This window comes from Nyctibius grandis, chromosome 12, assembly GCF_013368605.1.
Source record: "Nyctibius grandis isolate bNycGra1 chromosome 12, bNycGra1.pri, whole genome shotgun sequence".
In the NCBI taxonomy this organism is placed as follows: domain Eukaryota; kingdom Metazoa; phylum Chordata; class Aves; order Nyctibiiformes; family Nyctibiidae; genus Nyctibius; species Nyctibius grandis.
In genome coordinates this window covers 2,725,545-2,738,068 of record NC_090669.1, presented here as the reverse complement: position 1 = coordinate 2,738,068, position 12,524 = coordinate 2,725,545, and the positions used below count along the sequence as shown (strand labels likewise).

The window sequence follows — 12,524 nt, the reverse complement described above, 5'->3', positions numbered from 1 at the left end:
GAGGAGGCGCGGGAAGACAAGGCGCAGGCGCGGGGCTGATGGCGGAGCGGGCCGGTGGTGCGCCCGCCTAGGCCGGATCAGCATCCGCAGCCATCCGCCTCTGTCCGCACGGTAAGCCCGTCTCCGTCGCGCCGCGCCCGCTCAGTGGTGGCTCCCCACCACTGGGGAGGCGCGGTACGGGCCGCCGTTTTGACGGGGGAAGGAGCCACAGGCTGGAGCGCCGCGGGCCCCTCGGGGCCTGGCCTGTGAGGGGCGGCCGGGCCGGGCGTTGATCCGTGGCCGGTTCCCGGAGCCCGCGACCATGCTCCCCGCAGGGTGTGGGGAGCCCGCCCGGGCTGTGGGCCCTGGGAGGGCCTGGGCAAGGCTCGGGCGGCTGAGGGCCGGTTCCCCTGGCCTGCGGCCTGCAGCAGCCGGCGGAGCAGCTGGAGTTCCCTCCCGCCTTAGCCCCGCGGGATGAAGTCGGCTCAGGCGCTCGCTCCTTGTGGGTAGCTTGGCTCATGTTAAATGAAGTGGCGAGATCAGTGAGGTGTAACGGCGTGGGGCACCTCTAGAGGGATTCCCTAACTTTGTGTGGTTTCTGAACAATTAAAACCGTAGGAGAGGTAATTAGCTGGAAGTCCTAATCAGTCATGCGGCAGCAAGGAGCTCAGCTGACACTCGGCAGCCTAGTTATCTTTGGGAGAGCCTTTTTACTCTTAGTACTACTAAATACCAAGTAACTTTAACTGGGTGGCAGTAAGCCTTCTAATATAAAGTGATATGTGCAGACAAACAAGAGGGCAGTGGTTGTCTCTCTGTGCTGTATGGAAGACTTTGTTTTTACAAAGTATATATTTTTGTTCTGCTTGTTGCAGACTCAGCAGAGCTACTATAAGGTGAAGCGAACCCGTTGCCAACATGTTTCTCTACAACCTGACGTTGCAGCGTGCCACCGGCATTAGCTTTGCTATCCATGGCAACTTCTCAGGTAATCTCTTCCTGTAACACATCTTGGCTTGAGCTCTTTTGGGTGGTAGAAGAAAAAAGACGTTTGTTCTTTATTTGGTTGGGTTGCTGAAGCTAGTCTGTTTCAGTATTATTTTTTGTTTCTGATATATAGTAATTTGCTCTTGCGTGTGTTACTTGAGCTGTTGTAACTTGTGGAAAGATCAAGAGAAGTCTGGCTTGATTATGAATAGATTTAATTTAGTATTTTGTTCACTTTCCTGGTCTGTTAGAAGATGCTCAAACAATAGTGGTACCCAGTGTGGTGAATAAGTTGCTTTGAATTCTTCCATAGAATTATAAAACTCTTTGGCATTTAGTAGTCATGAAGTTTTATCTTCTTTTTTTCATAGTGCTTCTTGAAATTGCCTGTTCTGCTGTGTTGTTGCTAACTCTTCTTCATGTTTTGGGTTCTTTAGGAACCAAACAACAAGAAATCGTTGTTTCCCGGGGCAAGATCCTGGAGCTGCTTCGCCCCGATCCCAACACGGGGAAGGTTCACACCCTGCTGACCGTGGAAGTGTTCGGAGTCATTCGCTCCCTTATGGCCTTTAGGCTGACAGGTGGGACTAAAGACTATATCGTCGTGGGCAGTGATTCGGGACGGATTGTTATTCTGGAGTACCAGCCCTCAAAGAACGTGTTTGAGAAGATTCATCAGGAAACCTTTGGCAAGAGCGGGTGTCGCAGAATCGTTCCCGGCCAGTACTTGGCTGTAGACCCAAAGGGCCGTGCTGTCATGATCAGTAAGTCAGTCTGTCAGCTTGTTTTCTCCTTATTCTTTTTCTCCTGTCTTCAGGATGTTTGTTTTGGAGCGAGTTTCTGCCAGGTATAATTGAAAGTGTTTCTTCTCAGACAGTTTGTTAGGCTATGGGACGTGTCAAGGAGAATGCAGGCATTCAGAATAGTTCCTTGATGCTGATGGAATCACACAAATTAATTCTAATGCTGGGCCAAAACCATTTGGAAAGAGGCCAGCTTGGTTAGTAGTGTGCACAGCCCTGAAGTGTGGTGTCTGTGAGAGAAGTAGGGATTGCAGGCACCCGTGCTACAGCATAGGCCGTCAGCTCCCATAGCCTGAAATGATGTTATGAATTCATGTCTCTTCTCTGAGATGTATCGTGGAGACAGCTAGATGCATTTCTGATCAGGCTTCACAGGTAGAAGAACGCCTGGGTGATGTTTTTTATAAGATTTACCATGAAGTGTCTTAGTTAATATTGTTTCCTTTGTAACAAGGCTTGTTTTCCTGGGTGAGAAGGTAGCACAATCACAGTTGTGCCATTCTCGTTGGTAGTTAAGGGTGATAATGTTGTTATGTTGTGGATGCTGTGTATCAGGCAAGAATACATTGTTCACTTAAAATATTTCTGAGAAAAGGTCTTCTTGCTGAATGGCTTTAAATGGTGGAACATCTGGCTGCTTCTTTCAATTTGTTTTTCCTTCCCTGCAGTCTGTCATCTCTCGTGTGGTGGAATGAGTGAGTAGATCTGCCTGTAGTCATTGTAGATTGAATATTGGGCTAGATGAATGTAGGTCAAAGGATCAGTCTTTGGCTTTAAAGAGCTGGAGTTGTTGTTTGTGCTTGCAGCCTGAAACATTTAAAGTGAAACATTCGAAGTGAATTGGTGGCACAGAGATAAATACCAATGGTGAACTTCAGCAGAAGTAACACCGACAGTCTCCTGCTAAGTTACACATTGATACTGGACTGCAGGTGTGATCAGATTTGACTGTCAGGTGATGTGCTTCAGGTGCTGTTGGCCTTTCCTTGCAGGTGCTATTGAAAAGCAGAAGCTGGTGTATATCCTGAACAGAGATGCTGCTGCTCGTCTCACCATTTCCTCCCCGCTGGAAGCCCACAAGGCCAATACCTTGGTCTACCACGTGGTGGGAGTCGATGTGGGATTTGAAAACCCAATGTTTGCTTGTCTGGAAATGGATTATGAGGTGAGAAGAGCTTGATCTCCTTTTGCTGTCTTTTGAGCTTTGTCGTTCCTCTTCTGTTCTTAATCTGTCTGTGGAGGCGGGGAACGCTTTTGCTGTCTGAGACAGTTTTCATTTGTTGCGAGCTTATTTGCTTTTTGTCTTCCCTTCAGTCAAAATAGGCAAGTCTCTTCTGGCTTGGTGATTCTTCTTAAATTCTTGCTGTTCAGCTGCGAATGTGCATGTTTTCTTCCTCTGAACCCTATTTTGTGCATCTTCCAGCAAGTCTTTTTTTGGACTTCATTCTAATGTTACTCAAAACAGTTTCCCCGTGTGTCAGCTTTGCTCCTCCTTTAATACCTTTCTTGAAAGACAGCTTCATGTGTTCTGTTTTAGGAAGCAGACAATGATCCCACAGGAGAAGCAGCAGCCAACACACAACAGACCTTGACATTTTATGAACTGGACTTGGGTTTGAACCACGTTGTTAGGAAATACAGTGAGCCCTTGGAAGAGCATGGCAACTTCCTTATAACAGGTACTGCCCACTAAGTCATTTTACTGTGGATCTACTTGGTTCCCGTTCCCCAGGGAAAAACAGAATCAATACGCTTTACGTCTTAAGAGTTGTTTCGATGGTAGCTTGAGCCATTGTATAAATTAATTGACCTTGGAGTCAGGTAATGAGTGGTGGTTCACACATGGAAATTTGCAAGAATTCATAAATACGGCTGCGGTTTGAAAGTGCTCGTCATCTCTCTTTGTTTAGATGTATTCTGGATATTCTCTGGATTCCAAAGCTAAGAGATATTAACTGAAATTAGCTGGTAGCAGATGCAAAAGCATGTATTTTTAGGTAATGCATAGGTCCTGATGTACTCTCTTGCATGGGATTCCATCAGCTAATACACATTCAAAAGGCAGTAGATGAATCCATGGACTAAAAGCCCACTTACAGGGATGGGATGCAAAGCCAGCCTAATACCTTCGACCTGGGAAGCTGCTGAACTGCTGCAGACTCCTCTCCAAGCAGAAGGGAAGCTAAGCTAGGAGAGCATCCTTGTGTGGTTGCTCTTTTGTTGCATCTTCCATAGGCAGCTCTCAGACAGCAAATATTGGGCTGGATCTGACCGCTGTTATTGTTTTGATGATGCCTTTTGTTACGCTGGGATCTCAATAGAAGCATTTTAAAAAACATACTCTAAAAATGAAAGCTATGGCAGAAAACCATCTGGTGGATTTTTTTGGCAGCATGCCAGTAACCCAAGGGTTGTGTTTAACTGACAAATTGCTAATGTGGTATTTTGGGCATGTCATGGCTTTCTAGACGAGAACAAGCCAGGAAGGGTAAAATGTAAGCAGTTTGTCTGAATCTTTTTCTCCTTCCTGGTCCCCTAGTTCCATCTGCCCTGTTCTCATGCTGGCACAGGCATCTGTACTCAGTCTTGGTCTTCCCCTTCAATAAGAGCAGATTTGTATATGTAGGGTGATAGCACTGGAAACTATGTTGCTTTAAAGAAAACCAAAAGAAGTGTTCTGCAGGCAGGCAGATCTGTGGTAAGGGATTTTGTTATAATAATGTTTCTTTTTTGTGTTTCAGTTCCTGGTGGTTCTGATGGACCTAGCGGGGTGCTGATCTGTTCCGAAAACTATATTACTTATAAAAACTTTGGTGACCAGCCTGATATCAGATGCCCAATTCCCAGGAGACGGGTGAGAATTTGGGGATTCCTACCCTCTTTTTAAGATTATCTTTGTCAGTGCTCAATGAATGCTTGGTGTTTACCTTTTAAGGTTAAAGGAGTCAGGGAGGTTTTAAAGTAAGGGAAAAAGGAGTTAAAAGTGTGTTGGGTTATCATCTGCCTTCCTGGCTGCATGTGTTATCTGTGAGGGAGGACGGGAGTGGGCATAGCCTGAAGTGATGAGCTTGGTTCATGTCTCTTCTCTGAGATTGATGCTGGAGATACTCCAGAGACTCTGATCAGGCTGTGCAGTGGCAGTGCTGTCAGTGTAAGACAGGATTACTTGAGGTGGTGAGTCACGGTTGCTGTTGTGTACGCAGGTGAATTTGACAGCTGCTCTGTTATATCTAAGGCTGCTTCCTTTGCAAATCATGTGCTTTGACAGTGCTTTGAACAGCTGCCAGTGTTCAGGTGCTCAAAACCAGCTGTACGTGGATTGCAGCCCTTGCCTCTGTTTGGCTTTGATAAGTGAGGCAGTTTTCAAGGGAGGACGGCAAAAAAAGATGGGGGGGGGCTGGTGCTTAGGCACAGTGTCTTAGAAATGTATTTCCTTCTGGGGTAGAGCTGTACCAAGGGTAACTACAGGTGTAACAGAGGGGATGTGCTTTATGTTAAAAGCCTCCTCATGTACTATCAGCTCTTAAGGCACCTGTGAAATGGAAATACTTCAGTCAGTGAAATCACATCTGCACTCGCCAGGTAATTCCACCAGTGACCTCTGCTTTCTTGACAGAATGACTTGGATGACCCAGAGAGGGGTATGATTTTTGTCTGCTCTGCTACACATAAGACCAAGTCCATGTTCTTCTTCCTGGCCCAGACAGAGCAGGGAGACATCTTCAAAATTACTCTGGAGACTGATGAAGACATGGTAAGCATCATGTGAAAAACAAAAGCATTAATTGGGAAGAGTCCTTAGTCATTATTTTGATTCTCTGAAGTGATAAATATTTAATATTGTGGGTTTAGCTGTGTAATGGCATGTGTTATAGGTGATTTGTAGTACAGTTATACCCGCAGCTGTGACTGGTGTTTACTCATACAGAGACACAGCACAAGGCTTGCAAAATCCTGTAGGAATTATGCTGCAGAGTCACTTGGGCATATTTTAGATGTTCCGCAGGTGATCCTTTCTTCAAAAGATGTGTTGTAAAGTGTGGTTCATGAACCTGCTAGAGGGTATTCCAGAAGCTAATTCTCGGGAACTTGGTTTCTCTAGATCACAGTAGGTGCTCTCTATTTCATCTCTTAATTGAATATTTGCATGCTGCAATCAATCTTTTTGCAAACTGAGGTAGATAGCTTGGTACAGCTGATCCGTGAGTTGAAATAACAAGCTTGCAGTGGCTTGCTGCTGCTTGTCTTAGTATTTTGCAATGAAAAGATCTCTGCTGCAGTGAATCAGTTGGGCTTTCCGAGTAAGTGTTGCACGTTAGTGCCTCCTTCATCTACACATGTCAAGTTTGGTACGAGGGATGATTGTGTAGCATCTTTAAGTGGCTTAGGATTGTTCTTGGATGTTTCACCAAGAGCTGTTGTGACCACATCAAATGTAGAAATTTGCTCAGGACAATTAATTTTTCACATGTTGGGGCATGGCTGTTGTTCAGTGAAGCAAATTTCTTCTTTCTTTGAGGCAGCTTGCTATTTTCGCAGCTGTTTTTTTTCCAAACTGACTCAGTGTTATCAAAGCCAGAAAGTCTTAGAATAAAACAGGCAGTCTGACTTGGGTGCTCAAAATAGTCTGCTGGATTTTGTGATTTATAACCTGCTGCCCCAAACTACTGATGTGGTTATGCCTGACCCACTCTCTTTGGAGAGGATAGCTAGGCAGGCTTTTTTTATTAAATCACACAGGTACAGCTCTAGTACTTTGTTAGCACAGTGACATTGTCTTCTGCTTTCAGGTAACAGAGATCCGACTGAAGTACTTTGACACTGTTCCTGTCGCTGCTGCCATGTGCGTGCTGAAGACGGGGTTTCTCTTTGTGGCATCTGAATTTGGAAACCAGTGAGTAAACAGTTTTACGTCAGCATTTTTCCCCTGAAACAGACCCTTTCTATTCAGGGCTGCAAAGTGACCCTTGAACTTACTGACATATAAAGACGACACCTGTGTTTTAATGAGTGAAGTAATGCTTTGTTCACATAGCTTGAGCAGAACAAGTTGTTTAGACTATGACTGAATGGGGGAATTTTCTTGTTTGAACCCGGGTTAGATATTACAGTGCAGAGAACGAAAGATCACATGCTGTTGCAGTAGGCTTTGAAACAGTTGAGCACTTGCAGTTCATATGGGGTCCATCATGTATCCAGATAAATTATCTTTTAATTAGTTTGATTAGTTTTCATTGAACTTTTGTGTGTTATGGCTCACTCAGGGTCATATAGGTCAGATAGGGTTTGTTATCAGTAACTGTGCTCCTTTCCTTAATAGATGTATACTTGAGGGCTTTCTCAATTCATGTTTGGGGTTCTAGTATATTCTAAAGACTTCAGGAAGACGTTGCACACCTTTGAAGATGTCTAAGTGTCTAAGCCAGGGATTCACAGGAATGGAGATTAATACTTTCTTCTGACTACACCTGCAGTCAGCCACCTGGGGGAGCTCCAGCCAGTTCACTGGAGTGAATCTGAATTCAGTTGTGTAAACCAAGCTCTTGAGGAAGCCATATTCATTTGAGCTTTATTAAAACCAGGAAATAAATCAGTCTTTCTGGTTTTATTTTTGTTCCCTCTGAAGTGTAACTTGATTGTTGTGATATTCAGGCTCATAAAATGGAATAGGGAATGCGGTTAAAAATAGTGAGGTGAGAGTATTCCAATAAAATAGATAACTGTGGAGTTGCATCCTTAGCCATTGACCTTGCTCTTGGCCTCAGCTGTCAGTTGGTGCTTTGGCTCTAACACAAGAATATCTGAAAGGCTCAAGGGTAAACAGAGAAGATGCTGAAACCCTGGGATACCTTGCCAGGGGCAACTACAAATGAGGAGGTTTGGAGGGGGAAGATTGTGGTAGGTTTTTTGTTTGTGGGGTTTTTGTTTGTTTGTTTTCACAGGCCTCTGATTCCCTTTAAACGTTTTGTCACTAAGAAGACAATCCTTAACGCTGAATTTTCATAGCTGTATAATGTAGGGAAGGATTTCTTCTTCCTGCTGCCTGGATATCTAGCTAAGCCTTTCTTAGAGAAGGGTACACGAGCTTTGCACTGAACATGCTGTTGCTCTTGCTTTCTGTCTCAAGTTACCTGTACCAGATAGCTCACCTGGGTGATGATGATGAGGAGCCAGAGTTCTCTTCTGCCATGCCTCTTGAGGAAGGAGATACGTTCTTTTTTCAGCCACGGCCTCTCAAGAACCTGGTGCTGGTGGATGAGTTGGACAGTTTGTCTCCTATTCTGTGTTGTCAGGTACGTTGCCATCACCAAGCTCCCATTCACCACATAAATCTTTCTCATTTACAGAGGAATTGATCATAGATGCATGATTTTTTTTTCCTTTGCTTTTCTGCGGGGTATTTGTGTGTGAGCTGAGTCACCAAAGCTATGTTATCCTAGGTTTCCAGAAATACTGCTCTATACTAAATGCTGATAGAAAAGGAAGTCTGCTAAATTTTCAGGCAGCTGACTAAGACTGGTGCCTGGCCTGGCAGCCTTTGATTCCTGTGGTGATAAATATATATCTGGACACAGGGTGTCAGCCAGCAGTCCTGTGCTGCTCCTCTGTTGGCCATGAGGCCAGTTCTCTGCTCTGCAGAGAGTTTGGTGAAAACTTGACATTATTTCAGGGCAGCAGATGGTACACCCTATGGCATCTTCACTGTTTTCAGTGTTTGAAAAAAGCATTCTTAAAGCAGTAGTATGGCGTATATAGCTGAGTTTTATTTTCTTGTGGGTATCGTTTGACACTCTTTCTCCATGCAGATAGCGGATTTGGCCAATGAAGACACACCCCAGTTGTATGTGGCTTGTGGTCGGGGGCCCCGGTCATCTCTGAGAGTTCTAAGGCATGGACTTGAAGTAAGACTTCCAGCACTTTAGAAGAACAGCTTGAGAGGCAGGGACAGTGGGAGAAAATCCTTGAAATAAGGGTGCTGAAATGAAAGGGTTCTCCTTTTGCCATAGTCTGGAGAGAGCAGCGTTCACTAGGCTTGCTTCTTGGAAGTAGAAGGGTGGTGCTATTTACTGTTACAGTCTCAAGGGCTTTTTGTTCAATTGACTCCAACCACCTGCATTTTGTCTCTTCTAATACTTGAGTGTATTGAGCTGGAACATTGCTGGTGTCTCTGCCAGCTGCTGCTGTTGATCTCCTTGCTGGGGGCGGGTGACCTTGTTTTGAAGCTGATCATCCAGAGGTCTCATGTTGCCGTATTGTTGCTGAATGTATTTTACCCCATAGCACATCTGGCACAGGGAGAGCGAGCATCAGAATTGGGAATTATTAGCTTTCCTGCCTAGTTATGGGAAAGCTTAAAAGCTGCTGGAGGTTTGGTGACTAACTGTAGTAAGTGTAAACATCTGTTTGCAAAAGAACCTTGTTCCTGTTTACTCTTAGGTGTCTGAAATGGCCGTCTCAGAGCTGCCTGGTAACCCCAATGCTGTATGGACTGTGAGGAGACATGTTGAAGGTATGCAGTGTTTTCCTAAAGTGCAGGGAGGTGATAATGGGTTTTGGTGTATTTTGTTTGTTCAGGTTTTTTTTGTTTTTCTGTCTAAGGAGATAGGAAAAGTGCTACGTGATGGTTGTGTGCTGTCCCCAAAAGTTATGTTTTGAATCAGCAACTACCTGTTTGTACTTAGAAGCCACCCTCAGGTCCCCTAGAATTATCACGCTTCCCTTTGACAAAGAAGCACCTGTCTGCAGCCGCATCCATCACCCAGTACGCTGCATCAGCTGTTTGTTTGCAGCCTGAAGCTGCTGAACTTCTCATCCTTTCCCACTTCCCATAAGTTCTTGCTCTGACATCAGCAGGCAATGATTATGCTTTTTGTTGGAGCACAGTTGCAGTTCTTTATATACGTGTTGACAACTACAGTAATCAGCTCTTTGTAAGAGAGTGGGATACAAATTATGGAACAAAGAAGATAAATCAGCAACAGTGTCTGTATTTTATTACTTCCCTCTATGCATATCTGCAAAGAAAACAGTCTGTCTGGGCTAGGACACGCTCCTATTCAAACGCCCAATGGTGTATAGGATGCTGCTGATTCCAGGAAGGTCAAGATTTGAATTTGGCAGAAGGTACCGGATTGTGGGCTTGGGGGTTTTTTCCTCATCTGAAATAATCACAGAATCACAGAATGTTCGGGATTGGAGGGGACCTCGAAAGATCATCTAGTCCAATCCCCCTGCCGGAGCAGGATTATGGATTTGCCTAACTAAAGTACAAGAGGAAATGTCATCCCTTGTCCTGCCTTTCTCTTGGGGGTGAGAACAGAGTGCCTCAGAAACACCTGAAGAGCCTGAAATGAACCTATCCTGGGTAGTGACAGGCTCCGTGATTATTTCTGAGTCAGTGCTTTGTATAAATCTCGCAAAGACTTCCCGTAGGTTTATGCACTGGATATAGAAATGCCAGATGGTTGCAGTGGAGGCCTTAGCCTGCTGTGGTGACTTGGTATCTTGTTTTTAAGCAATCGTAGAGTAGCGTGTCTTCCAGGGAGCCAGTAATCCTGTGGGAATTTCAAACGTTGCTGTGGGATTTGCCTTGCTATCTGAAACCTGCCATCAGTTCCTATGCTCGTCTTCTGAGACTCGTGTACTGCCTAAGCAGCATGGAAGGAGCTTTGAGCACAAAGTGCCTTCATGTTCCCCAGAAATAAAAGGCTCAGAAGGAAAGTATTTCCACAGTTCATATCAAAAATATGTGCTTTTCTTAAAAGAGGCATTCCGGTTTGTTAGAGACAAACCTTTGCTCCTGCCTTCTGGAAAAGGAGTTGGTAATATTTGCTCCATCAGGGAGGTGGAGGCTTCTGACATCACCGTACAGTTTTAAAACCTTTTCTCTTGGCGGGTGGACGTTCCAGAGAATGACTTTGACTTTTCAGGAGATGGAGGACCATTGCTAACCTACATGAAACAGACCAGTCTCGCTGCCTCTTTTTTTTCCTCCTTCCAAATTCTCCAGGTTCCAGCATGAAGATCATCTCGATGATTTCCAAAAAGCTGGAATCTGTAGCTGCTGTGAACCATGCTACATTCTGAATACAGTTTAAAGTTATGTAAAACCGATCACCAAAGTTACGACTCTCTGAATTCAGAAATGGTTTTAGTGGGTTTTAATCAGGAAGACTGCAGAACCTCTTCAAACATGTATCTAATCTTAAAACTGCCCAAGTGCTGGTTTGGGAGTGCTCAGTTTGCAGTGTCAGGCTGCCTGGCTCTGCCTCAGTGCCTCAGTGTGCACGTGCTGCAAGGCCTCTGTAAGACACATACAGGTTTGCAGCCTTCAAAGCGAATACTAACCTTGGCTGGTACGTGGTGATACACACTACCAATACCAAGCCTCTTTTTTTCTTCCACAGGTGGCTGGTGGTGGAGGTGCTGATCACCACAGGTGTGTACCTACTGCTAGGGGCTACTGTGCTGTCCCACAGGTTAACCGCAGAGAATCCCAAAATCACGGGGCTACTTTTATGCTAAGCTGTTGTGTAGTTGGAGATTGGTGCCTTTGTAGTTCAGTAGCTGAGGAGTAGAAAGCAACTCCCATTCCATCTTGTAGAGTCTTTGGGGAAGAAAATAATCAACTGTGTCTCTGCAGAATAGTCAGTTCTTGCACACCTCTGCTTTTAGCATTTCAGGGGTGTTTTCAGCTCCCTTCTAGGCTGAGGATTGACTCCTGGCTGCTTTGTACAGACCTCCAAGAGAAAATGGTCGAGTGTGCTTGAAGCACTTGTAGATGTTGCTGGTGTGGGATTGCCCTGCAGTTATGGGATGAGTCTGCCCATCAGACAGAAGTGGATTTGGACCAAACCCTCTCTTGCAGTTAAATGTCTGGGGAGCTAGATAGCTGTGTGCTTTCTGTGGGGATAGATGTGAGCAGAGACCTAACGGTCTGCATTCCGTACCCGGCACTATGGCATGAAAAGCAATGTGCAGTGAGTCACAGCTGCGGAGTCTCCCTGCAGTAGTAAACAGAAGCCCAGGAGAATGTGCTGTCATCCCATCAGTATCGTTTAAGTGAGAATAATCCCAAATTTTGTCACTGCTCATGTGTTTGTTCACTGAACTCCTCTGAGCTAGTGGTGACTACATTTGTATCGGTGCAAATCCGGATGCTGTGGAGCATGAAAAAACTGTATCAGGCATGGACTGGCATGTAGGAATGGAGTTCTCGTGGGCTAACTCAAACTAATCCATGACAAATAACAGAAAGGACAGTAGTTTAGAGTTCATGGACTGAGACGTGGTGTTTTCATAACTGGTCGTGACGTGCGCAGAAAGCTTGTACAGGAGAGTCAGTCCAGCTGTGGCTCTTCAGAGTCATTAAAATGTCTGTTCCTTTCTGAAAGGAGCTGACTGGAGCAATTAGAACGGTAATAAGCATCTCTAAAGTCTTGTGTCTCCATAAAAAATAACGTCTGTCTGTTCAAAACCGGGCAGCCTGATGTTATGCTTGGGATTGTGCAGAGCTAAGTAGATATCTTTTCATATTAAAATCTATAGATCTCTTCTTTTTCTGACAGAGAATACTTCTCAGTGTGCCCCAGGGATTTAGTGCTCTTATTTCAACTAGGCTGCTATATTTTCTAAACCAAAATTGTATTGTTTGAATTTCGATGAATGCGTCTGATTCACTGACTTCATTCTGGTAAATCAAACCCTTTATTTCAAAAGCTTCAGCAGAGAGGCATTAAGCAACGCTACTGGACA

General features: G+C 44.8%; 1 protein-coding gene and 2 non-coding genes across 3 annotated transcripts in view; all 3 read left to right on the top strand.

The window, feature by feature from the left end:
• Positions 1–15: 15 nt before the first annotated feature.
• Positions 16–12,524, top strand: part of SF3B3 (splicing factor 3b subunit 3) — a 29,895-nt gene continuing 17,386 nt past the window's right edge. The window contains exons 1-11 of the mRNA XM_068411335.1: positions 16–111; positions 855–967; positions 1,404–1,730; positions 2,762–2,934; positions 3,307–3,448; positions 4,511–4,623; positions 5,386–5,523; positions 6,560–6,663; positions 7,897–8,062; positions 8,576–8,671; positions 9,207–9,279. Of these exons, the coding sequence (XP_068267436.1) occupies positions 898–967; positions 1,404–1,730; positions 2,762–2,934; positions 3,307–3,448; positions 4,511–4,623; positions 5,386–5,523; positions 6,560–6,663; positions 7,897–8,062; positions 8,576–8,671; positions 9,207–9,279 (1,402 nt within the window). The 5' untranslated portion in view covers positions 16–111; positions 855–897. The remainder of the gene's footprint in view (positions 112–854; positions 968–1,403; positions 1,731–2,761; positions 2,935–3,306; positions 3,449–4,510; positions 4,624–5,385; positions 5,524–6,559; positions 6,664–7,896; positions 8,063–8,575; positions 8,672–9,206; positions 9,280–12,524) is intronic.
• LOC137669554 (small nucleolar RNA SNORD111) lies at positions 2,058–2,139 on the top strand. The gene has a single exon (XR_011049117.1). It is a non-coding gene; the product is annotated as a small nucleolar RNA SNORD111 (small nucleolar RNA).
• Positions 4,820–4,899, top strand: LOC137669552 (small nucleolar RNA SNORD111). Its single transcript, XR_011049116.1, has one exon. It is a non-coding gene; the product is annotated as a small nucleolar RNA SNORD111 (small nucleolar RNA).